General features: G+C 46.6%; 1 protein-coding gene across 1 annotated transcript in view; it reads left to right on the top strand.

Moving 5' to 3' along the window:
• MYO18B (myosin XVIIIB) overlaps nucleotides 1-27,177 on the top strand; it is a 255,291-nt gene that overhangs the window by 78,926 nt on the left and 149,188 nt on the right. The window contains exons 20-23 of the mRNA XM_032310793.1: nucleotides 511-721; nucleotides 4,097-4,206; nucleotides 20,885-20,950; nucleotides 25,682-25,810. Of these exons, the coding sequence (XP_032166684.1) occupies nucleotides 511-721; nucleotides 4,097-4,206; nucleotides 20,885-20,950; nucleotides 25,682-25,810 (516 nt within the window). The remainder of the gene's footprint in view (nucleotides 1-510; nucleotides 722-4,096; nucleotides 4,207-20,884; nucleotides 20,951-25,681; nucleotides 25,811-27,177) is intronic.

Raw genomic sequence — 27,177 nt, 5'->3', positions numbered from 1 at the left:
CCCAGCTATTCCAGCCCCCCTGCCTTCCTCAGCTCTCAGATGCCTTATTTTCATCACAAGGCTCTCTTGGGTGGAGGGCAGCAGGATCTAGCACTGGCTGGGAACAGGTGACCCAGACACATCCATCCAGTAACAAATGAGGGCGCTGTGACTGGTCAGTGGTCAGGCTGAGTCCAGAAGGTGGACCACAGGAAGAGCAAGTTTTGAAAAAGACCTCACAATGTATTCTACAGGAAGAGCCTATAGGCCTGGGTCCTGGGTTCTAGCTTGCCTCTTCTGGGAGGGGTCTGTGGGACCTGGGGCCCTCAGTCTCCCCATCTGTTACAAGGGCTGTTATAAAGTTCCCCTTTTCCTCTTGAGTGTGAACCAGGCTGTAGATAGGCGATCCTTGGCATAGAACTTGGGGACCCCCAGAGATGCCCAGGCTAGGCTGAGTGGATGCTAGGGGAGCGTCTCTGTCCATCGTACCCCAGGGCAGCGGGCCTTGACCCCGTCTCCTTTTGGTCCTAGGATGCGTTGACCAGCGTGATCAGACGGTCTCAGTTATACTTCGTCCACTGCCTTGCGGTGGCGAGCGGGGGCAGGCAGGGATCTCTGACCCCGCTGCAGCCTGGTAGAGATAAGCCAGGGACAGGTGAGCCCCTGCCCTTGGACATCCCCGCGCTGAGGGTGCAGCTTGCCGGCTCCCACATCCTGGAGTCACTGCGTCTGCACAGGACAGGTAAGAGACAGCCAGGGAGTGAGCACCTGATGTCTGAGTCCTTGAAGCTTGCAAACTGGTAGTAGCCAAGGGATGGGAGCATTATGTGCTACATGCCTCAGCTTTCCACGCAGCGTCCTATTTTTTCTGTAAAGTAATGAGCCTGTGAAAGGGAAGCTGTGGTTACAGATGGGAAAAAGGAAGCTCCGAGAGGTGGAAGGACATGCTCAAGGTCACACCTTGGTGGGGGCAGGGCGGAGCCAAAGCACCTATCTCCTGAGTGACATGTGTGCTCCTGGAAAGCTTGGGCTATGTCTGGCCCACCTTCCTTTCAAAGGCAGGTGTCCAGGGAGCTTGTATGTGGGGATGGAGAGTGAGATACCCATGGTGAAAATACCTTGGTCTTCAAGATGCTCAGCCTGGTTTGAGAACTCGGGTGGGAACACATGACAGGGGCCTGTGCTGCCATCCAGAGATGCAAGAATTCCCAGATGCCTAGAGGAGGGGGCTCCGTGCTTTCCTTGGGGAGACCGGGGCAAACCTCCGGGAGGAGGTAATCTCTTACTTGGGTCATGATACAGAGTAAGCAGCTGGCGTCTAGGAGGTAGAATGTGAGGCAGGCAGATCAGCATATGCAAAGGCTCAGAGGCAGGGAAGAGCTTGGATTTTCCAGGGACTGGGGTTCAAGATGCACAGGGCACTTGTGGCTGATAAGGCAGGCCACATTTGGAGGTTTGGTTTTCAGTGGGTTGAGGTGGGGGGTTGGCCAGGGGAAGATGCGCGTTGAATCAGAGGAATGAAATCTTTAGGTCTCTATTTTAGAAAGCAAGCATGTGCCTGAGCTGTCCATATAGCTCATCTCAAGAGCTGAGTTTGTGCGGAATCCTTCGGATTCTTTTCTGCCTCTTGGACCCCAGAGGCTGCTGCGTGGATTCCCCTTTCTGACATTAGAAAGGGCCCAGGCACGGTCTCTGCAGAGGATGGGGTGGCTGGGGCTGGTGGGGAGCCTGGCAAGCTGAGCACCTGTTCGTTGAACTTCTCTGTGGCTGACTTCGCCTGGCCATGGCCCCGTCCCCTCCCACCGCATTAATAACCAGCCCCCGGAGCATCAAGAATTTGACAGAGAAGCTGGAAGCAGCTGGGAGCAAAGGAGAGACCCTCACTTCTCTGAGCGTCTCACTGATTTTTTTTCCCTCCTGCTTGCATGACCTCAGGCGAGGGGTGACAGATAATGTCACAGGAGAAGAGCAGAATGGTCACAATCATGCCCAATTGATTCTGTCCTGGCTGGCTGGTAGGAGGAACTGGGCCTTTGCAGACACTCTGCACTACCGGTTAGAACCCCCGTGTTCCTGCCTGGGCCGGCCGCCCCCATCATCTCAGCCTTGGGTCCTCACTGCGGTGTCCGCCCTCTGCCTTCTCAGTGCAGTCCGTCGGGGGCAGGATGAAATTTTCCAACCACGTAAAGATTTGATGTCTCATGATAGTTTCCACTGTCTGCCTCCGAAGCCTGGTCAGTTCCTCATTTTTTTCCCACTCCAAGTGTCTCCTGTCTCTTTTATGCCGTGTAAGAGAAATGTATGTGTGCACACGGATACATGCACCTATCCAAAATTTATGAATTTGAATTCACACACATATCATGCCTCTGTGTGTGTATCCAAGTGCACACATGACACACGTGTACATGCAGAGTATTGAATGTCTACGACATGCTGGTACAGCATTAAGACATCTACTGACTGATGTCATTCTTACGGAGCCCTTAGCCCAGTGCCTGGCATATAGCAAATTTTTAAAAAATCCTTTGAAATAATCCTGTGTGATATTTCCCACATGCAGCCTGGTGGGCAGGTCAGACCTTGGAGCCGGTCGGCTTGGGCATAGCTGTGGCCAACCCCTGGCAAGTTCCTCGATCATGCTTCTCTTTCTGCCCTAATTGTTCAGGTCCCAGGTTGCTGACGGGCAACTTGATGAGTTCGTAAGAGACTAACATAGAAGAGTTGCCCAGATGTGGGAAAGCCTCAGTGCGTGTTAGTATCTTATACATACCTGTCACTGGATTCAATCCTTATGGTGACCTTGTGATCAGATCCTGTTCTTCGCACCTGATATGAGTGAAGAACTTGAACCTCAACAAGCTGAGGTCATTCATGACGGGTCAGAGGGCTTGTAAGAGCAGAAATGGGATGGGAGCCCGGATCAGTCTGACCCAAATGGGCGTGCTTGTGACCTCCCAGTCCCTGTCTCTGAGTGGTCAGTCTCCTGGGAACCTGGCCTGAGGTTTCTTCCCCCAGGAAGGCTTCCTGGATTCACCACATATACCCACCACCATCATTCTGCCTCATGGTTCATGCATTTGGGCTTCTTGCGAAGTCTCAAAGTGGGGTCAGATTTTGCCAGACCTTCTGTACCATCTCCCATCTGGCCAGTGAAGGGGTCTTTTTGAGGCGCCCTTGTATCCAGGACCAAGTCCAAACCTTGAGGCCTGGAATTTGACTTCATGTTTCTTTGAGATTGGGTCCCTGCTCATCTTTGACTTTATTGTTGGCTACTCTCTACTGGATTACTGTCCGGGTCTGAATCATAGCCAGGGGAGTTACTATCCATACCACTTTGGGCTAGGTGACTTGAACTCTCTGGGCCTTAATTTGCACATCTATAAAATGGGTCCAATAATGGAGGCCCCTCAGTGTCTATAATGCAAGGAAGTTGTTAATCTAGCGTCTGGTGCACAGAAGTGTTCACTAAATGCTGTTTTTTGCTATGACAAAGGAGACAGTCTTGGTTTCCCCTCTCTGGCCCCCTCTGTCTTCCACACCCAATCCTGTGGCAAAGCTCTTACGGCTCCTTCAGAGGCCTGCTCTAATGTCACCTCTCGGGAGCTTTCCAGAAGGGTGCACATGTCCATCCTACATGCTAGATTTAAAACAAACAGACAAAAAAACCTTTGAAAATACCCAATGCAGCCTATCCATGTAGCCTATGGGGTGGTCATAAATGGTGGACAAAAAAAATTGTTCCCATTGTCAAGGAAGTTTTCAGCAAAGCCGATCTGGCATCTTCCCTGCAGTGGTCCAAGGAGACTTTTGACATTGGCACACAGTGTGACCCTCCAGGGGCAGACAAGAGTGCTGCTTTTTCAAGTGTTCAGTGGAGCATTTTATAGGGTTTGGGTACTGGGGAACACATTTGTAAAATGCTGATTGAACCCAATCTGTTAAGTTGACAAGTGGGGAAACTGAGGTCCCAAGAAGTGAGTCTACTCAGCAAGTTCACTGACAGGCTGGGAGCAGGGCCGGGGCTGCCTGCGAGTCAGGACCCGGGCTGGTCTTCTCACTTGGACTCCTATTCTTCTGCTTGCTCTGGCCCCGCCCCCACCGCCCTTCCCACCAGGCTACGCTGACCACGTGGGGCTCCCTCAGTTCCGCCGGCAATTCCAGGTGCTGGACCCTGTCCTCATGAAGAAGCTCATGTTGGCCTCCGAGGGAATAGACGAGAGGAAGGTATGTGGGACAAGAGGGGGTGCGGGGCCCTGGGTGCTTCTGTTCCAGAGGGATTGCCCCGGAGGGGCATCTGGACCAGCAGGGATCAGAGACCCGGGCCCTAGGGGCAAAAGTGAGGGCAGAATGAGGTTTGTCTCAGGCCCCTGCTCCAGACTGCACCCCCCCCCCCGCACTGTAACTTAGGGATGGCCTCCTGAAGCCCTGCGTGAGGAAGTGTGGGAGGACACTATTAAGGCCACGAGAAGAGTGCATGCACACTAGAAGGTCCCCAAGCCAGATGAAAAGCCACACTTTCCAAAAGGAGTTCCACTCAGCACCAGAACCCCAGGGTAGTCTGTGAAAAGAGAACTTCACAGTCCCCAGTGTTCAGGAAGTACTTCACACCAGAGCCCCCCCCCCCCCCCCATCTTAGAGAATCATCATGAATGTTGCCTCAGGACTTTTGCACTAGCTCTTCCCTCTCTCCGGTGCACTCTTGGCTGGTGCCAACTTGCTATTCAGATTCTGGCTCAGAGCTCCTCACATCATCATGTTCTAATGTGCATGTAGCCCTTCCCTCTGAAATTGTGTTCATTTCTTACATGCTTTCTGGCTTAGGGCAAGGGCTCAATAAATTGTCCATTGAATGAATGAATGAATGAACGAATGAATGAATACAAATGCATCACTTTATATTTCTGCCCGGTGTGTTTCCTTTCTCCAACTCCACCATAAACCCCCATGGCTAGGACCTTGTCTTTATGCTAGTGTCAAGCCATCGATAGATATTTTTGCCAGGAATGACCACTGGTCGGTCAATGATCACAGAGCCTTTTAGAATTTGCAAAACCTGCCTCCTCCTGACAGGCTTGCAAACCGAGAGCCATTGTGTCCCTCTTCCAGATGAGAAAATGGAACCTCAGGGAGATGAATTGCCTCTCCCGAGGCCACACAGCCAAGCATTTGTGGGTTTTGTCTGTGAACCCATGTTTGTGGCTTCCAGGGGGGCAGCTGAGAGAGCAGGGCTCCAGAGTCAAACAGGGCCACCATTTGCTCCCGACTGGGGCTGCGTGAACGTAAGCGAGCTATGGCATCTCTCTGTCTCAGTCTTCTCCTCTGTAAAGTGGACAAGACAATAATGCCTCCCTGTAGAGAGTGGTTTTTTTTTTTTAATAGTTTATTTATTTGACAGACAGAAATCACAAGTAGGCAGAGAGGCAGGCACAGAGAGAGGGGGAGGCAGGCTCCCCGATGAGAGAGAGCCTGATGCAGGGCTCGATCCCAGGGTCCTGAGCCGAAGGCAGAGGCTTTAACCCACTGAGCCACCCAGGTGCCCCTGTAGAGAGTGTTTTGAGGATTACACGCAGTGGTGGAGTTCATGGGCTCGGCATGGGGCTCAGTGTACATGAACTGTCATCATCATCATAAACATCAGTACTGGATCGGGACCCTCTTGCAAGACCAGAGGGATGGCAACTGAGCCACACAGACCTCATGTTCACAACCCCATTGAGACTCCACCTTCAGGGGAGTGTGCCCCCATGTGTCTGAGATCATCAGCTCTGGAACACTCAGTCGGAGGGTCATGAGGCAAGAAGAGTAAATGGAGTCCCAATTCTTAGGTCCTTCATGGCTTTTTGCTGTGGTAGAGACCAGGGCACAGGTCCCTTTCTGCCGACAAGGCAGGGCCTTCTACATAGCCCTCCTAACTCACCATAGGGAGGGGACATCAGACCCAACTGGTGTCGTGCAGGGAAATCCCCTCCCTTGGTGGCAGCCCCTTTAGAAAGTCCTGAAGCTGCCGGGCTTGATGCCACCAGCCAGTCTGTACCAATCTTCATGTGGGGTTCCTTGTCCTTGGTCACCCCCAACTTGATCTGTGTCCCGAGCATCTGGAATGGAGCCATGGAAAAGGTCTTAGGCTCTTCTGCAGTCAAAAACAGCCCAATGTGGGGTGTGGGGGAGTTTGCTGCGGGGGCAATAGGTAGAGCATATGGTAGCATGCTATTCTGGACGACTCAGCGGTCCTCTGTTGTAGCCAAACCGAAACCACCTCCATACGCATGCTGGAGGGCCTCAGAAAATGGAAAATTACAAGTGGAATGGACTTGGCTGGGAGTTTTCACTTCTTCTCATTCTTTTTATTTGCTCACAAATTTCATTTGCTACAGCATAGAATTTTGGTAGCAACAAAAGGAAACACCACCCTGCTTCTTATGAAAAAGCTGATAAATATTCATTTTCCAGGCAACGTGATACACCATGAATTATACATGAACACGTGCTTGGGTGGGCAAACTGTCAGCTTCTGTGTGCAAAGCAGTTAAGACCTCAGGATTTCAGAAGACAAGTTTGACAGTGAAGAAAGGTCAATATGGTCATCAGACACTAGATGGCAGCAGAGAGAATTCATTGGCAGGGTGTGAAAGGGGCCCTGATGAGGTCCCCTGTGGGTCTAATACGTGGCACCCCCATGGGACTCTTTCCTAACAATGGACACTCATTTGGTGGGCACCTGCTGGATTCTTTGTGTCCCTTGAACAAAAAGAGCACATGCCTTGTACCATGTATGCGCAAACTCATTGCAACACAGGCACGAGGTGAAAAAATTTCAGATGCTTCGCCTGAAATAGACCTCAAAAGATAGAGTCTTCCCACTCTGGGAATTATCCCCATTTTGCAGCAGAGGCAACTGAGGCCATCACTGCCTAGCCGGTACTGATGGAGCTGGGATTTGAACCCAGGCTTTCAGATTCTGCGCACAAGGCTTGCTTTCTTTTTTTCTTTATTTTGACTATTATAGCCCAGTACACACGGCATCAGATTTATCATTGTAGCCATTTTTAAGTGTCCGGTTCAGTGGGATTGAGCACATTCATTTCGTTGTGCAAGCATCACCACCGTCCATCTCCAGCACCTCTGTTGTCTCCTAAAACTGAAGCTCTGCCCCCATGAAACACGGAGTCCTCATTCTCCTTCAGCCCCTGGCAGTTGCCATTCTGCTTTCTGTCTCTATGCAATTGATAGCTCTACCTCGTATAAGTAGAATCACACAGTACTTTTCCTTCTGTGATTGGTTGATTGCACTTCGCAGAATTCCCATAGATTCATCCATATCTTAGCAGGTGTCAGAACCTCCTTCCTTTTAAAGATGAGTAGTATTCTGTTGTGTGTATCTATGGAGGATTTTCCTTATCCATCTGTCAATGGACCCTTGAGTCACTTCTGCCTTTTGGCCATTGTAAAAAATGCTGCTAAGAACATGGGTGTACAGATAGCTCTTGGACACTCTGCTTTCATTTCTTCTGGGGTATATGCCCAGACATGGGATTTCTGGGTCATATGGTAATCCCGTGTTTAATTTTTTGAGAAAAATGCCACACTGTTTTCCACAGCGGCTGCCCCATTTTCTATTCCCACCAACAGTGCACGTGGGTTCCAATTTCTCCACACACTTGCCAGCACTGGTTGTTTTCTATTGTTTTGGTTTTTGTTTTGATGGGAGCCATCCGAAGGCGGGTGAAGTGGCATCCCACTGTGGTTTTTATTTGTATTTCCTCGATGATCCATGAGGTGGAGCATCTTTTTGTGTTCACATAAGACTTTTGAATGGGAGCCCTTTGAGGATAGGCAGGGGGTCTAGTGAATTTCTATACAGAATATGCCATCCATAATATGTTAATTTAAAATCATTATCTTTGATTCCGTTCAGCTTTCACCAAGTGTCTGCTTTGCATTAGGCCCTGTGCTGGATGCCAGAGATACTGGGATAGACAGAATATGGTCTCATTGGGTGAGGGAAAGACTCAGACAGGCTCTTTCTATGCAGAACAATGTCTTTGGGACACCCCAGGGAACACCACTAAAATGTTTGATGTTTGCAGTCAGGGTGGGGGGTTATTCAGGGAAGACTCCTCAGAGGAGGTGATGATTGAGCTGAGCCCTATGGGACAATTTGGAGGAATTAGGTAGGAGAAAGAGTGAAGACAACCCATACTGTGTATGGCATGTGCAAAGGTCCAGTGGTGAGGTTGCATGGCTTGTTTAGTATGGCTGGAGCACAAAGGATGCCATGCATTAAGAAGAGAGACTGAGGGTATTGTCAGGGCCCAGACTAAGGATCCTTGTTGGCAGGACGAGAGAATCTGGGCTTTATCTGCTGGCCAGTGATGGTCAGCTGAGAAGCTTTTGGTAAGGGCATGGCCTAGAAATCTGATCTTCATTATTTGAACTGGCTTAAGCAAAATGATGAAGGAAGTCCTGTCCACTCTGACCTTCTGTGGTCTGGTCTAGGGAGTAGTATCCTCACTCCGATCTCCAGATGTTTAGGCTGTCCCTGTCCCATCCAGACACCCAGGCACATGCTCGGTTCTCCAAAATGATCCTGTCCCCCGATCTGATCACCTTAGGTCTCATTCCTCTCCCCTAGGTTATCCTGTCTAGCTAAGATTATGCAGCCGCCTGCACTGAAGCCCACCCAGAATGACCACAAATGATGGAATCTCAGGCAGGTCACTCAAGGAGTTCTGTTAGCTCACCTTGGCCATGTCCCAGATTCTGGTCTCTTCGATCTCTCTGCTGCTCAGGCAGGACTTGCCCAGTCTCCTCGATCGATGTGAGGAAACCCCAGGGCCTGCCCTCTTCTCCTTAGAGTGCTGAAGTGTTGATTGATTTTAACCAACAAAATCTGTCCCTGCAGGCGTGATCTGAAGAACACAATTAAGGGATGTCATCTATCTTCTTGATGACAGCCACTCTTGTTCCATTTCAGAATGTGGACACCCCCGATTTCCTCTGAATTTGTCTGAGCCCCTCTCTGCTGGGGAGGGACCCCTAGGAGCCCAGGGTTAGGAGGGGGAGCTGCCCATTGAGCATTGCTGAACCATTATTCAGGCGTTCCCATGGCCTTAGCCCCTGCAATGTATTCACTATTCTTTTGTTGCCCACCTTACTGTCTTCCTCAAGTTGGGGTTTTCTGTTTTAATAATTGTACACATTTTCCATTCATTTTTTAAAAGATTTTGTTTATTTATTTGAGAGAGAGAGAGAGAGAGAGAGAGAGAGGGAGAGAGCACAAGTGAGCTGAGGGACAGAGGGAGAAGCAGGCTCTGCTCTGAGCAGGAAGTCCAATGTGGGGGTTGATCCTGAGAGTCTGGGATCATGACCTGAGCTGAAGGTAGATGCTTAACCAACTGAGTGATCCATGTACTCCTCCATTCAGTGTTAACCAACCCAACTGTGTGAGTGTGTATGTGTGTGTGTGTGTTCACACAGCATTCTATAGACAGTTATGAGCATATGCAGTTAAATAATAGAGACATAGTCCCGCCCTTATGGGTTGATTTGATCATTTTTCAGTGGTTGAAAGCATGCAGTTTAGAATCAGACAGACATGTACTCAAATCCTTGTTTATGCCATCTCTCCATTCATCCTTACCCCTTTTATATCTGATAGCTGTATGAACACGGACAACACTCCTAGGGCATAACAAAGTGCCTGGCACCTAGAAGGTACACAACAGATGGCAGCCATTGGGCCATGGTGACCACTAGGTCATGTTGTGTGTTTCAGGAAAGAGGCGCTGTGCTCTTACACCCAAATGGCTCCCCGAATGAACATTTGATTCCACAGACACAGATTCTTGACACCATCCTACTTGCCAAGGTGTGATTTGGGGAAGGATTCCCATCCCTGTCTCTCCATTATTCCTGGAGTCTCTCATTGCCTTTCTGGCATATCCAGGTTAATGTGAGAAGTCAGATCACATGCTTATTGGATGCATCCTTGTTGAATATTGGAGAGAAAACTCTTTGCAATATTCTAAGACACAACAGGGCTCTGTAAGTGGAGGCCATGAGCTGGGCTTCTCCCACGTGGTTCAAGGACTCATAATCTGAGCCTGGGAGGGTGAAGGGGAAGGATGTGTCATCACTCCACAGAGCCCAGGAGGACCTGGTAACCTCTGAACCTCTACCAGTTATTAGGACTTGCTGTAGTGGATCATGAGTCAGGCATGAGTGAGAATTCTGCATTATGATAGTTGCTTGGAGGTCTGTGTTAAGGCACACATTGAAGCCCATGAAGGGTTTCTACTGATTAATTTTTTCGTTTGTTTCCTTGAGAGCTTAGGCCATCACTTTCCAGTTTCTTTTTATGTTTTGATTTTTTTTTTTTTTGGTTGAAGACTGGACATTTTAGATAATACATAATAGTATCTCCAGATTCTGATCTTTCCCCAATTATTTAGTAATGTACATGGGCTAGATTTATGGAGTCTGCCTTCCCCACGGTATGAGGTTATAGATGTCTCTGCTTGGGTTTTTCATTCCTGTTTTAATTATAAATCCTGAATTCTCAGGGGCTGCCCCTTTGTCAGCAGAGCGTAATGGATGGCACAGGTTGTAATCAAACACTGTGAATCTGGGAGGCTTTCCCTGATACAGATGGAGCTATGTGTGGGTTGAGAACTGTAGTCAATGGTCAGACACTCACCGTTGTGCCACAGATTGGAATCTTTGGCCCTTTCACAGATTTTCTGTCTGTGTATATGACCTTGCCTTTAGATAGGGACGTGTTGATAGCTGGGGGTTCTCTCACCTGGGCCTGCGTGTAGCCTCAAGCCTGTGTGTGACCCTCCAGATGGCAGGAACATGGGAGGGCTTGTCAAGGCCCACAGGGCTGTCCATTCCCCATGTGCCTTCACCAAGTTCATGGCTGGTCAATGTCCATTGCTTGCTCCAATCCAGATAACAATTTCAGGCTTGCTGTGCTATTGCCCCTCTCCATTTCTTTGCTGCCAAGATCATTACTGTTTGTGACAATGATCCTGGGTGTGGAATTTTCCTGTTCTTAGCTCCATCTAAGTGAGTCCCCTCTGGCAACAAAGCCACTGGTTTTTACAGCTTGCCTCTCCCTGGGTGCATTACCATAGTGCAAGGGCTTGGTGGGGGACTGGGACAGCCCTGGTGGAGGTTGTTGCAATCTCCTGCTGTTCTTAACTGAGATTGAATAGCTGGGGTTTTGGGGTTTTTTTTTTTTTTTTTTGAACAAATGAGTCTCCATTTGTTGTATCCCCCTCGCTCAATTTCCAGAGTATTGAACTTGTTGCTTTCAAAAATTGTATCCATTTTTAAAATTAATTTATTTTTTTAATAAACATACAATGTATTTTTATCCCCAGGGGTACAGGTCTGTGAATCGCTAGGTTTACACATTTCACAGCACTCATCATAGCACATACCCTCCCCAATGTCCATATCCCCACCACCCTCTCCTGTCCCCCCTCCCACCCTGCAACCCTCAGTCTGTTTTTTGAGATTGAGTCTTTTATGGTTTGTCTCCCTCCCAATCCTGTTTTCTTCATTTTTTCTTTTCCTACCCCCCAACCCCCCACATTGCATCTCTACTTCCTCATATCAGGGAGATCATATGACAGTTGTCTTTCTCTGATTGACTTATTTTGCTAAGCATAATACCCTCTAGTTCCATCCATGTCGTTGCAAATGCAAGATTTCATTTCTTTTGATGGCTGCGTAGTATTCCATTGTGTATATATACCACATCTTCTTTATTCAGTCATCTGTTGATGGACATCTAGGTTCTTTCCATAGTTTGGCTATTGTGGACATTGCTGCTATAATCATTCGGGTGCACGTGCCCCTTTGGAGCACCATCGTTTGTATCTTTAGGATATATACCCAGTAGTGCAATCGCTGGGTCATAGGGTAGCTCTGTTTTCAGTTTTTTGAGGAACCTCCGTACTGTTTTCCAGAGTGGTTGCACTAGCTTGCATTCCCACCAACAGTGTGTAGGAGGGTTCCCCTCTCTCTGCATCCTTGCCAGCATCTGTCATTTCTTGACTTGTTAATTTTAGCCGTTCTGACTGGTACGAGGTGGTATCTCATTGTGGTTTTGATTTGTATTTCCCTGATGCTGAGTAATGTGGAGCATTTTTTTCATGTGTCTGTTAGCCATCTGGATGTCTTCTTTGCAGAAATGTCTGTTCATGTCCTCTGCCCATTTCTTGATTGCATTATTTGTTCTTTGGGTGTTGAGTTTGCTAAGCTCTTTATAGATTTTGGATACTAGCCCTTTATCTGATATGCCATTTGCAAATATCTTCTCTCATTCTGTCAGTTGTCTTTTGGTTTTGTTAACGGTTTCCTTTGCTGTGCAAAAGCTTTTGATCTTGATGAAATCCCAATAGTTCATTTTTGCCCTTGCTTCTGTTGTCTTTGGTGATGTTCCTAGGAAGAAGTTGCTGCGGTTGAGGTAAAAGAGGTTGTTGCCTGTGTTATCCTCAAGGATTTTGATGGATTCCTTTCTCACATTGAGGTCCTTCATCCATTTTGAGTCTATTTTTGTGTGTGGTGTAAGGAAATAGGCCAATTTCATTTTTCTGCATGTGGCTGTCCAATTTTCCCAGCACCATTTGTTGAAGAGGCTGTCTTTTTTCCATTGGACATTCCTCCCTGCTTTGTTGAAGATTAGTTGACCATAGAGTTGAGGGTCTATTTCTGGGCTTTCTATTCTGTTCCATTGATCTATGTGTCTGTTTTTGTGCCAGTACCATACTGTCTTGATGATTACAGCTTTGTAATAGAGCTTGAATTCTGGAATTGTGATGCCACCAACTTTGGCTTTCTTTTTCAATATTCCTTTGGCTATTCGAGGTCTTTTCTGGTTCCATATAAATTTTAGGATTGTTTGTTCTATTTCTTTGGAAAAAAATGGATGGGATTTTGATAGGGATTGCATTAAATGTGTAGATTGCTTTAGGTAGAATAGACATTTTCACAGTATTTGTTCTTTCAACCTATAAGCATGGAACATTTTTCCATTTCTTTGTGTCTTCCTCAGTTTCTTTCATGAGTACTTTATAGTTTTCTGAGTTTAGATTCTTTGCCTCTTTGGTTAGGTTTATTCCGAGGTATCTTATCATTTTAGGTGCAATTGCAAATGGGACTGACTCCTTAATTTCTCTTTCTTCTGTCTTGTTGTTAGTGTAAAGAAATGCAACTGATTTCTGTGCATTGACTTTATATCCTGACACTTTACTGAATTCTATACAAGTTCTAGCAGTTTTGGAGTGGAGCCTTTTGGGTTTTCCATATATTGTATCATATCATCTGCAAAGAGTGATAGTTTGACTTCTTTGCTGATTTGGATGCCTTTAATTTCTTTTTGTTATCTGATTGCTGAGGCTAGGACTTCTAGTACTACGTTGAACAGCAGTGGTGATAACGGACATCCTTGCCATATTCCTGACCTTAGCGGAAAAGCTTTCAGTTTTTCTCCATCGAGAATGATATTTGCAGTGTATTTTTCATAGATGGCTTTGATAATATTGAGGTATGTGCCCTCTATCCCTACACTTTGAAGAATTTTAATCAGGAAGGGATGCTGCACTTTGTCAAATGCTTTTGCAGCATCTACTGAGAGTATCATATGGTTCTTATTCTTTCTTTTATTAATGTATTGTATCACATTGATTGATTTGTGGATGTTGAACCAACCTTGCAGCCCTGGGATGAATCCCACTTGGTTGTGGTGAATGATCCTTTTAATGTGCTGTTGGGTTCTATTGGCCAGTATTTTGGTGAGAATTTTCGCATCTGTGTTCATCAAGGATATTGGTCTGTAATTCTCTTTTTTGATGGGATCCTTGTCTGGTTTTGGGATCAAGGTGATGCTGGCCTCATAAAATGAGTTTCGAAGTTCTCCTTCCATTTCTATTTTTTGGAACAGTTTCAGGAGAATAGGAATTAATTCTTCTTTAAATGTTTGGTAGAATTCTTCTGGGAAGCCATCTGGCCCTGGACTTTTGTAGTTTGGAGATTTTTGATGACTGTTTCAATCTCCTTACTGGTTATGGGTCTGTTCAGGTTTTCTATTTCTTCCTGATTCAGTTGTGGTAGTTTATATGTCTCTAGAAATGTATCCATTTCTTCCAGATTGTCAAATTTGTTGGCGTAGAGTGCCCATAGTATGTTCTTACAATTGTTTGTATTTCTTTGGTGTTGGTTGTGATCTTTCCTCTTTCATTCATGATTTTATTTATTTGGGTCCTTTCTATTTTCTTTTTGATAAGTCTGGCCAGGGCTTTGTCAATCTTATCAATTCTTTCAAAGAACCAGCTCCTAGTTTTGTTGATTTGTTCTGTTGTTTTTTTAGTTTCTATTTCATTGATTTCTGCTCTGACCTTTATGATTTCTCTTCTCCTGCTGGGTTTAGGCTTTCTTTGTTGTTCTTTCTCCAGCTCCTTTAGGTGTAGGGTTAGGTTGTGTAGTTGAGACCTTTCTTGTTTCTTGAGAAAGGTTTGTACCACTATATATTTTCCTCTCAGGACTGCCTTTGTTGTTTTACAGATTTTGAACCGTTGTGTTTTCATTATCATTTGTTTCCATGAATTTTTTCAATTCTTCTTTAATTTCCTGGTTGACCCATTCATTTTTTTTTTTATTTTTATTTCCAGCATAACAGTATTCATTATTTTTGCACCACACCCCGTGCTCCATGCAATCCGTGCCCTCTATAATACCCACCACCTGGTACCCCAACCTCCCACCCCCCGTCCCTTCAAAACCCTCAGATTGTTTTTAGAAGGATGTTGTTTAGTCTCCATGTATTTGGGTTCTTTCCAAATTTCCTTTTGTAATTGAGTTCTAGCTTCAGAACATTGTGATCTGAAAATATGCAGGGAATGATCTCAATCTTTTGCAACCGGTTGAGACCTGATTTATGACCCAGGATGTGGTATATTCTGGAGAATGTTCCATGTGCACTAGAGAAGAATGTATAAGCTGTTGCTTTGGGATGGAATGTTCTGAATATATCTATGTTGTCCATCTGTTCCAGTGTGTCATTTAAGGCCTTTATTTCCTTGTTGATCTTTTGCTTAGATGATCTATTTCAGTGAGGGGAGTCCCCTACTATTATTGTATTATTGTTGATGTATTTCTTTTTGTTATTAATTGGTTTATATAGTTGGCTGCTCCCATGTTAGGGGCATAGATACTTAAAATTGTTAGGTCTTCTTGTTGGACAGACCCTTTCAGTATGATATAGTGTTTTTCCTCATCTCTTATTATAGTCTTTGGCTTAAAATCTAATAGATCTGATATAAGGATTGCCACCCCAGCTTTCTTCTGATGTCCATTAGCATGGTACATTGTTTTCTACCCCCTCACTTTAAATCTGGAGGTGTCTTCGGGTCTAAAATGAGTTTTTTGTAGGCAGCATATTGATGGGTTTTGTTTTTTTATCCATTCTGATACCCTGTGTCTTTTGATTGGGGCATTTAGCCCATTAACATTCAGGGTAACTATTGAGAGATATTAATTTAGTGCCATTGTATTGCCTGTAAGGTGACTGTTACAGTATATTGTCTCTGTTTCTTTCTGATCTACTACTTTTAGGGTCTCTCTTTGCTTAGAGGACCCTTTTCAATATTTCCTGTAGAGCTGGTTTGGTGTTTGCAAATTCTTTCAGTTTTTGTTTGTCCTGGAAGATTTTTTTTTTTTTTTTATCTCTCTTTCTATTTTCAATGATAGCCTAGCTGGATATAGTATTCTTGGCTGCAAGTTTTTCTCGTTTAGTGCTCTGAATATATCATGCCAGTTCTTTCTGGCTTGCCAGGTCTCTGTGGATAGGTCCGCTGCCAATCTAATGTTTTTACCCTTGTATGTTACAGACTTCTTTTCCCGAGCTGCTTTCAGGATTTTCTCTTTGTCACTAAGACTTGTAAATTTTACTATGAGGTGATGAGGTGTGGACCTATTTTCATTGATTTTGAGGGGTGTTCTTAGCATCTCCTGGATTTTGATGTTTGTTCCCTTTGCCATATTAGGGAAATTCTCTACAATATTGCTCTCCAATATACCCTCTGCACCCCTCTCTCTTTCTTCTTCTTCTGGAATCCCAATTATTCTAATGTTGTGTCGTCTTAAGGTGTTGCTTATGTCTCGAATTCTCTCCTCGTGATCCAGTATTTGTCTCTCTTTTGCTCAGCTTCTTTATTCTCTGTCATTTGGTCTTCTATGTCACTAATTCATTCTTCTGCCTCATTTATCCTAGCAGTAAGAGCTTCCATTTTTTATTGTACCTCATTAATACCTTTTTAAATTTTAACTTGGTTAGATTTTAGTTGTTTTATTTCTCCAGAAAGGGCTTTTATCCCTCCGGAGAGGGTTTCTCTAATATCTTCTATGCCTTTCTCGAGCCCGACTAGAACCTTGAGAATCATCATTCTGAACTCTAGATCTGTCGTATTACCAATGTCTGTATTGATTAGGTCCCCAGCCTTCGGTACTGCCTCTTGTTCTTTTTTTTGTGGTGAGTTTTTCCGCCTTGTCATTTTGTCCAGATAAGATTTGCTTTCTCCTCCTCTGGAATTCCGCTGTTCTCCTTGGTGAGTGAAGTTGGTCTTGGCTGGGTTTCTTGTTGATCTTCTGGGGGAGGGGCCTGTTGTAGTGATTCTTTGCCCCAGGTGGAATTGCACCGCCCTTACCAGGGGCCGGGCTAAGTAATCCCCTCGGGTATGCTTTTGGGAGCTTTTGTTCCCTGAATGCTTTCCGTAGAGTTCCGGAGGACAGGAGTGAAGATGGAGGCCTCCCAGTCTCTGGCTCGGAGGAGCCAAGAGCTCGGAGTCCCACTCCTCAGTGCGCCCTCAGAGAAAAGCGCCCAACTGCCCCTGTCTCCCTGGCCTCTGGTCGCACTTGGAGGAAAGCGCTCAATCGCTTGCATTTGGAGAAAAGCGCCCAGTTGCTTCCATCTCTGTGGCCTCCAGCCACGCTCCTAGCTCACCCAGCCTGCGACCGGTTCAAGGTAACCCTGAGCTGAGAGCTCACCCCTTGGCTTTGTCGCTGTAGCCAGCTTCCTGGCTCTAATACCTGCGAGCTCTGCGACACTCAGCCACCCCCGGTCCTTCTGTGACCCTGCGGGACCTGGGTTTACGCTGACCCGCGTGGGCTTACCCCCGGTTTAGCCTCTGGAGCGATGTCCTTCTGTGGAGCAGACTTTTAAAAGTCCTGATTTTGTGCTCCATTGCTTTGCCGCTTGCTGGGAGCCAGCCCCTCACCCCACGGTCTATCTTCCCGTCACTTTGGATTCACTTTTCCTCAGGTCCTACCTTTCAGAAAGAGATTGATTTTCTGTTTCTAGAATTGTTGCTCTTCTTCTCTTCGATTTTCCATTGGATTTGTAGGTGTTCGCAAATAAGCTGATCTCCTGCTACCTGGTGTCGTCTAAGTCTGCTACTTCTCCGCCCTGTATCCATTTTTATCACTGTTTTTTGGGAGGAACAGAGGATCTCTCAAGCTCCTTCCTACACCATTCTCTAAGTCTCACTCCTACATGCTACCTTGCGACCTCATTAAAGCTCCACTCCATCCTTGGATGATGGGATGTGATGACCTCATCTTGGAGAAGAGGACATGGGAGATCAGAGAGGATGTGTGGCATGCTCGGGGTCACACAGCCAGTGAGTAATGGGGCTGGAGAGGATCCCAGCATCAGGGGGCAGAGAACAAGCTCAGGAATCTGATTCCCTGGAGTTGTATCTCCCTCTGCCATTTCCTAGCATGTGATTTCATCACACGGGACCTTGCTTTCTTTGCAAAATAGGCATCAAGTAGTATCTGTTGTGGAGGTTTGGAAATAAAATGAGTTATGTGGAAAGCACCAAGAGCCATACTCAGACTCAAAGCATAAGAGCTAACTTTTCTTGGAGCGAAATGGCCAACATGTTATTCTGCATTCCATGTGGGGAGGGATAACCTCCAGGGTCTGGATAATGAGAGTGGAAGAGCTGATTCCTTAAAGAGGAGGGACAAGGAAGGACTCTGTTACAGTAATCCGAATTCTTGCCCTGTCTTCCATTAGCTGGCTGCTGGGTAGCGATGGACATTGTGTAGAAATAAATCTGATCACTGGTAATTGACTTAAAAGAAGGCCAATTTCGTATGGCTCAATCTAAGAGTAATATTCATCAGGATAACAATATGAGCAATCAAGTGTAAAATCACTTCCAAAGACATTTACACAGAGTCTTAGTTCACCGGGCCAGCACCTGTATGGTGCTGCCATTTTGGCAGCGAGGAAAATGAGAGCAAGAAGGATGGTTCAGGGCCTGCAGCTCCCTGTTCACTCTATCCTTTGGGTCGTAAGCTTTCGTACCTATAAAATGAGATGAACAAGACAGAATGCCTTTGTTAGGCCTGCTCTTGGCTACACAGACATCTACGGGGCTCTAAGAAAGTGGGGAGAAGGGAAAGAATCCTTGGATATTGGGTGATTGGGAGCACACTTGAGAAAAGGAGGTTTGGTTTGTGATCTGTACACCTCTGCTAAGTTTAGACCATGACTAAACCAGTAGGACTTACTCAAGGACTTTAGTAGGACTAACTCCTCATGTCTGTTGAGCACTTATCATGTGGGTGTGCCATGGAGTCTTCTGCAGGAACAACCACAGAACCTTCCAGAACAGATTCTGGTATTTCTCCCTCATGTTTCTGAAGAGGAGTCTGGAGCGCAGAGCAAAGGGCTTGTCCAAGGTCACACAGTTATGAGTGGTAAAACCAGGCAGGATCTCCATCCAGGTGGATCTGCTTCCTCCAAATCCTGATTTTTATTTATTTATTTATTTATTTATTTTGCTTCAAACATCTACTCTGGGTGTTAACACTAAGGTCGACTCAGAAAAATTTCATTGGCTGTAGGTTTCATTTATTTTTTATCCATCCGTCTTATTTTCAGTCAATTTTTATTTTGTTTTGCTCTTGTGCAGAGAGAAAACATGTTGTGTTTTGGATATATTGGTTTTTATGCATTCTGCTGCCTATAGCTCCCTGGGAACATTTTTGGCTAAAATGTAATAAGTAAAACCACTGAATTGGGGGGAAGGGCATTACGGAATGTTCTTCCAGGAGGTCAGAGGAGGAAAATTGCTCTTAGATGATAGGCTTGGACCAGACTTTTAATAAGCTTTTTTTTTTTTTTTTAATAGTATCTTAGGAAATTTTCTGTGGTGCCGATGACCCATGGAACTGAAACTTATCTAGTAAATTACACGAGCCCTGAATACCTTTTGTTTCTTGAATGTGCGGTTACTTTTCTGACCGTTTCTGACTGTTTCTGACCAGAAACAGACTGTGATTTTCAGTAAATGGAAGGTCCACGAAGAGTGGCGTAGAGGGGAATCACAGGCATCAAGGAAGCAGGTGTGACCTGTATTTTCCTGAGGGTACACATTTCTGGCAAGGCTGTTTCAGAACCCGCATATCTTGATGACAAAGGAAAATCCCATGACATGGCTGTGATTTGGCCAAGGCTGCGTTCAGGAAATGTCTCTGAGTGAATTTAGGTCTCCTGCATGGGCCTGCCCTTCTCCTTCTGCTCCCCCACGACCTCCAAAGGATGGCTCCTCTCCTTGTTCTCTCCATCATTGTATTAATTGAGCTCCTACTGTGTGCCTAAGACAGTACCAAGTGAAGCAGAGGAAATAAGAAATGAAGAAAACACAGCCTCCTCCAACCTGTACTCTGGGTCAGGCACAGACACTTAAGAGCCACACCATTTACTCAGGAAATATTTGTGAAGGTGAGGTCGTTTCTGGTAGGTAGAATGGGGGAAGGGTAGCGTCCTGGGCAGGCTGTCCCAGCAAACTTCAGGGATATAGCAGGTGATATTCCTAGTTGCCTAGGGACTTCTGGAGCCATCCTGGGCATGCAGGGAGGTTAAGTCATAGATGGTGTGATGTGGCCCGACAGACCTCAGTTCTAATCAGGCTCTGCCTCCATGTGACTTATAACCTTGGAGAAAGAACTTCACTGGTTTTTGTATTTTTAATTGTTAAATATACATAACATAATAAAAGTTATCACTTCATCTATTTTTTAAAAGATTTTTATTTATTTGAGAGAGGGAGGGTGAGAGAGAGTGTGTGAGTGACAGGGTGTGAGTGAGGGGCAGAGGGAGAGGGAGAAGCAGGCTCCCCCATGGAGCAGGGAGCCTGATGTGGGGCTTGACCCCAGGACTCTGGGATCATGACCTGAGCTGAAGGCAGATGCTTAACCGACTGACTGCGCCACTCGGGTGCCCCATTTCTTTCCCATTTAATGCAGATTAATATCCTCTTGGGTGTATATCCCACATTTTGTGTCTCCATTTATCTGTGGACGGACCCTGGGTTGCTTCCACCTCTCTGCTTTTGTGAACAACCCTGCTACAAATGTGGGCATTCCACTATCTATTTAAGTCCCTGCTTTCACTTCTTCTGGGTAGACACCCAGGAGGAGAATTGCTAGAGCCTACGGTAATCCTGTATTTAATTTTAAAGGGCCTGCCATACTGTTTTCCATAGCAGACACAAGTTTCACTAACTTTTGCATCTTTGGGTTTTGTTTTGTTTTTTCCTCTGTAAATGGGCGTGGTGGTGTGAGGACTCACCTCCGATTGCCAGGGTGATGCCAGGAGATGGTGTCTGTGAGGGTCCCAGCAGAGTGGATGGCACATAGTAGGTGCTCAATACATGCCCATCTTCTGCACTGGTCCGGGTGGGGTAAGCCTCTGCTGCTCGGACTCCCAGACATGTGGAACCATTCATTCTCTCTTTCCCAATGCTACAGCCAGCCAGCCGGCCTGACCTCCCATGGGAGTCTGTCTCATTCTGTCTCTCTTTAACTGTCCTCCTTCCTCCAGGCTGTGGAGGAGCTCCTTCAGACCCTGGACCTGGAAAAGAAGGCCGTGGTCATTGGGCACAGCCAAGTGAGTAAAGCTACTTTCTTAGGTCACCCCGTTCTTCCCGTCGCAGACCCAGACGAGCCCTAATTCTTGTCCTACTTCACCATCCGCTAGCTCTGTGGGCCTACTTTTCAGCAAGCTGAAGACAAAGCTGGCCATTTTCTGCCCTGCTTATCTGAAAAGGCCTGGAAGATAACATAGGTATAATATGGGAGGAAATAACTTGGGAAATACCATTTGTAGAGGTTCGTTCCCCTCCCAGGAACCTCAGTGGTCTGGAAGCATTGACATCTTGCTCCTTAGTATGACTTTCAGAGCCTTTGGAAGACTTGCCATAAAACTTGAGAAGAAACACTCAGCTTCACTCAGAGCTTTGTAACTTTGACTTTGCAACCAATAATAACCAAACTATACTCCTGGCTGATTAGCAGCAGTAAGAGAAAAGTTAGAGCTCCACGAGAAGGCATGTGATTTTAATGTTGAGAGAAAGAGCATTTCTCAAATGGTGTTGAGCCAAAAACCTTTCCCATAACGTTTCAACATTTAGAGAAGAATTTCACAGAGTCCCCATATGCCCGTATGTCTTCTCAGCTTTCAAGAAGGAAAATATGGTATTTAGGGCTTCCCGAACTATTTGACCATGGGACTCTCACCCTTTTGTCTTTGTGGAAGACCCTTTATCATCTCCCAGAACTAGTGTTGATGGGCTCTAGTTTGGGAAGTAGGGTATAGAGACTATGAACTCAACAGTCATGTGGTAGGCAGGGGAGAAGGGTCAAAGTTCAGGAGTAGAAATGAGAGAGAGAATAGACCAAGGGAAAAATTGTTCCATTAGCTTTCCCGCTCATCTTCTGATTGAAAAACACCAACTCATAAACCTTGTGAATCACCACATCCAGCTGCCATGTAAGGTGCTAGGGGCAGGGCCCTCATCTCCAAAAGCCCACCATGGTGGCATCACTGCCCATTAGCCATTCTTGGAACCCAGAGTAGCCTATCCCATCACAGTCACTTCCTGGGAGAGCTCACAATCTTTCATACAATTCCTTGCCCCGTCGACACACAAGCCTCTCCCTGAAGGCCTCTTGCTCCTGCTAAAATGTGTGGCAAGTGTGGTCTCAGTCTGATTTATCCCATTAAGATTTGGCAGCAACTGGACCTTTGTAGACCTTTCCTGTAGAGGGAACAAACCTGTGGGTCCCTGGGCTCCTGCCCGAGGCCAGGAGCTTTTCCTGGCCATTCCTGTTTTGTTCCTCGTTTCCCTCAAAACTTCCTGTGAGATAATTAGTAAATCCCTTCTTTACTGGACCTCTGCAAAGTAAGCCCCTTTTCAAGCCCTTCCGGTTAGCTAGGAGTACTGAAACATACAGCTCCCATGAAAACTGGTATCACCCTGAATCCCAGAGTCTTTTCAACACACTGTGAGTTCTGTTATTTATTAGTGGAAATGTATCACATAGTCTTTACCCGTACAAAGGTCTTTATAGTCCAGAATCAGAGCACTTTCTCTTGAGCTCCAAATATGTCATCCCTGTGGGCCAGAAATTCTCAAAATATGGTTCCTGGACCAGCCGCCACAGCAGTAGCATCCCCTGAGAGCTTTCTAAAAACATCAAGGCTCAGATGCCCACCCCTCGTCCCCCACCCCAGACCTAGTGAATCTGAAACTCCAGGGGTGTGGGACCCAGAAGTCTGACTTGTAACAAGCCCTCTAGGGGATCCCAGCACATGTTCACATTTGAGAACCACTGGTCTGGATAATTACGCAGGTTTTTTTTTTTTTTCATGAATATAAAAATCAGCCTCTATCATCCCAGTGGCTATTGTAGAACAGGGAGGAAAGCAGAGGAGGAAAAGTCTTTGTACACATTTTCACATGGCGAGGGCAAGAAATCTAGAAGCCAAAACATCCCAATAACACACAAAAAAAGCCATTGTTCTCAGGTAATACTTGGTATTCATTAAGAAACGGTCAAGAGCAAATTGAAGTCAGTGTATCATTTGGAAGCCATGCTGGCCTGTGACCATTCAGGGGACATGAAAGTCTTAGGCATGGCAGGGTCAGACACTTCATAGGTGGGAAGGTCATGAAGAGGAGGAAAGAACAGGTGCATCTGGGCCATACACCAGTGCTCCCCCACTTCCTAACTCTGTGAATCATGAACCTCTGTCCCCTTATCTATAAAACGGAGCCACTGCTTCCTGTCCCCCAAGTGGGCTGTGGAAATCAGTCAGTTGTCACTTACTTGTGAAATGCATTTGTCAATGGGGCGAGACATTTATCAAATAAGCTAACATTGTAGTGTTTAAAGAATGAATCTCCTCTAATCTGGAAAATGGCTGGGACAGGAGCTAATTTCTCAGCAGTCCCAGATATGGGAGCTATGGTCCTATTAGATTTTTTAAACCGTGGCCTTCCACATTTTCTGAGGAAAAACAGCTCGCTGGAGCAGTGGGCCCTACAGATTCCTTAAATGTGGGGCTGTTGGGACGTTGCACTCTGCTTGGGTCTGATAAGTCACTGGACCCATGAAAAGCAAATAATTTAGATGTTTCTTTGTGATTCTCAGCCCCTGGGGCCTTATCAAGGCCTGTGCCGAGGGCCATGACATTTATGAAAAAGGTGGAAACCCACATGCCATTAGCCTTGTGGTTGGCAAGATGCTCTTTAAAAGGAAAAAAAAAATTCAAGATAAGATTCTGCACAGCCAATGACTTATTCCCGCTCTGCGTATGGTCGTTTCCAATTATCTTTTTAATGAAAGCTTCATACTTAATCAATAGTGGTTTTGGCAGTGCCCGCCGCCTTTTGTAATATACGAACTAGAGCTGTCATCATTTTGATCATTGATTTTTTTTTTTTATAGCAGCTTTTGGGACTCGCTAGCTTGTGAAATTAATACAGTCATTATTGAGGCAATCTGATAGGTAATGAGTCAATCGTGTCTTTATTTCAAAGAGGCTAATTGCCTTGGTGGCTCTGGCTGATAGGAAGTGTTCCGTAAGGCCAGGAAAGGTTGCAAAACAGAGCTCACACTGATTGGGTGTGCAAATTCTCATTTTCCCATCGGGGAAGGGTTCGCCGTGGGATAAGCAGAGTGGTCTCCATTACAGCGAATAGGTTTAGGGGAATGGCTAATTGATGGAGACCCTTTGTTCCACCTGGAATCAAATTGCAATTCAACCCCAAACTTCAGGGGTCTGCATCGTAGCGAAGGAGGAAACAAAGCTTCGTGTTGACAATGAGAATGGGGTGCCAGAGGAGACCTTGGCTTTGTGGCTGGAGTCAATTACGTAAACTCTCCCTGGGCCAAGAGAGTCCTCATAAGGTTGCTCTTTATTAAAATGGGACTTAGGAGAAAGAGGTTTGAAAAAGTAGATACCATGCAAATGTTAATTACATTCAGTGGTAACTGTCAGGTCTGCAGTCAGGTGGAGGGAGCTATTGTCCCTGTCGCCACTTGCTGGTGGAGGGTCTTGGTGGAGAGGAGGGAGGGGAAACACCAATATTAGCCTCAGTTTCTCCTTCCATAAAATGGGGGGATTGCCATAACTACCATATAAGATGATACACATGAAATATTTCCCTGCGTAAATGTCAAGGGATTGGTCCCGATCCACAATCCTGGTGGATAATATGCCCGATTGCTTGAGAATATCATTAATTAAGATATGATGGCTGATTAAGATAATAATGTCACAGATGGATCAGTTCCTTGGAGACACTGAACAACTTTGGGGGGGCTAAGCCACCTCTGGCAAAGAAACATGCAGGGCTGGTCATAGAAACGGGCAGCAGATGAGTGTCTGGGAAGGGTTTCCTGCTCCTGTCAGTGACTCAGCTCCCTGGCCGTTAAGGAGGCTTTACTTTGCTTCTGGGAGGTGAGGCTGATGGTGGCTGCCCGCCTATGCTGGCCGGAGCCCTCCAGGCCCTGGAGCGTTGGATGATCCGAAAATCCTTCTGTGTGCCCCGCAGTCAATGGAAGATGGCCCTGCAGGGTGCCGAGGAGGCATCGATCACTTTGCTGCCGAGGGCCCTCCATCCATTATTGATGAGCAGTGGCCTGGAAATCGTGGGCCGCCTGCTGTTTTTCCCGTTAGATGCCTGAGCATCTTCTGTGGGAGGCACTAGCCCGGCCCCCTCCTCTCCTGGCCACAAAGGGCTGCCCTCACTGCCCCCAGCATTCCCTGCCCCTCCTTAGAAGGCAGGACTGAGTATTCCAAAGGTACTGCTTCTCCTAAAGGGCTGGTGGGCCCTTACCAGAAGGAATGCCCATTCCCAGGCCTGATGCTAAACCCCTGTATTCCACCTTTCCTGGGGTGAACCCTGGGAATCTGTGTGTTTCCTCATGCTCTTCAGGCCATTCTGTTGGACAGGAGAGAGATATTTAGGCCAGATCCCTCCTAGCTATGGTTTTTCAAATGAATGTGTGCCTGAGTTCCCTGAGGCTCATGTTAAAATGTTGCTCTGATACAGCAGGCCTGGGGTGGGGTACCAGATTCTGCATTTCTGATCAGCTTACCAGTGGTGACCATGCCACTCATGGGGGCCATGGTCTGAGCATACAGGGGCAAGAAGAAAGGAAAAAGGAGCCATCAAGAAGCAAGATGCTTTGATCATTTAGACCCCCCGGTCATGGGCACCTGCTAGTAGGTATTTTGGGTGGAGGGAAGGGAATTGGCTTCTCCGTGGCTACAGCCTTGCCCCCCACATTCAGCCCAAGAGTAGTCACCTGTCACCTTCCTTCCTCTCAGGTTTTCCTCAAGGCAGGCTTGGTCTCCAGGCTTGAGAGGCAGCGGGAGAAGCTGGCGTCTCACAAGATCCTTCTATTCCAGGCGGCTTGTAAGGGCTTTCTGTCTCGGCAGGAATTCAAGAAGCTGAAGGTATGGCAGCCAATGTGCCTCGTCAGCCCTGCAGAGGTGCGAGGTCCTGGCAAAGCAGCGTCTGAGCTGATCTGGGAGCTGTGATCATGCATGTCTCACACTCGTGCTCCTGCAGGAAACCCTGTGGGATATTAACATGCAGTTTCAGATCTGGTGGGTCTGGGGTGAGCATGAGGCTCTGCAGGTCTCCCGAGACGGTGCCGGTGCTGCTGACCCATGGGCTCACCCTGAATGGTGGAACTTAAAAGTGACACTTTGCAAGATGTTGTGATTTTTCCTAGGACACTGACATCAAGTTACCAATGATGTCAAACTTGATCTAGATTATTATGGGGTGGTCCGAGCCCTGCTGGGTCAGTTGTGGTTTCCTGTCCCATTTCTGGAGAACCTGGCTTTCATGGGTCAGCAGGCAGGGTGTGACAGGACCTGGCCACTGAGGCTTTGGGGACCAAAGTGCCAGTTCAGAGTCTGCAGTCCTGAGCAACCCTGGACCACTATCGTCGGAGACCTTTGGAGACTGAATTTCTTCTCTGTAGCTTGGGCAGTGGAGAAAAGGCAGCAGGGCTCTAGAGATGCACAAGAAGTGTGCTTGAATCTTGCTTTCACCGCTCAGTAGCTGGGTCAAGGTGAAATGGGGTCATGTGCGCTTAGCATGGTACGTGCCATTGAGCTCAACAGATACTAGCTGCTGTTACCTTAGTATCTTCATTAGTAAGTACAGCTAGTATGTGGTCTCATTACATGAGCCTCCTGTAAAGCTGTAAATTCACGTATACACCCTTGGCAAAAGCAGGCAAAGGAAAGAACATTAATAAGTAAAATTTTGTGGGCAAATTCACTGGCCCACTGCTCACCCATAGCCTATGCCCTTGAAATGATTTAGGGTAGAGGTTAATGAAGACCCTGGATTCTGTCTGCACTCAGGCTGCAGGGGTGCAAATCCCAACTCCACCATTGGGCAGCAGTGTGGTGCTGAGCATGTGACTGGGCCACGCTGTGCCTCAGTTTCCCTACCTGAAGAATGGAAATGAGAGTAACTCCTACATTCCCAGGGCCGTGGCAAAGACTGAGCTAAGTCTATAAGGTCCTCAGCGTGCTGCCTGGTCTGCAGGGAGAGCCGTGCCAGCTGGACAAGCATTGATTCTCATAATGGGGATGTCAGCGATGCATCTTCTGGCTTGGTAGTCAGCATGGTTCCCACCTGAGACACTAATGAACATGGCCCATGGTCCTCCAACAGTGGTCCCAAGGCCAACAGCATCTGAGTCAACACGGCATCTGTTAGCCAGTCAGATTCTCGGGCCCTGACCTGATTTACTGAATCAGACCCTCTGGGGGCAGAGCCCAGCATGTGTGCTTTAAGGAGC

Source organism: Mustela erminea, chromosome 13 (genome assembly GCF_009829155.1).
Source record: "Mustela erminea isolate mMusErm1 chromosome 13, mMusErm1.Pri, whole genome shotgun sequence".
NCBI lineage: Eukaryota > Metazoa > Chordata > Mammalia > Carnivora > Mustelidae > Mustela > Mustela erminea.
This window is presented reverse-complemented; position numbering and strand designations above follow the sequence as displayed.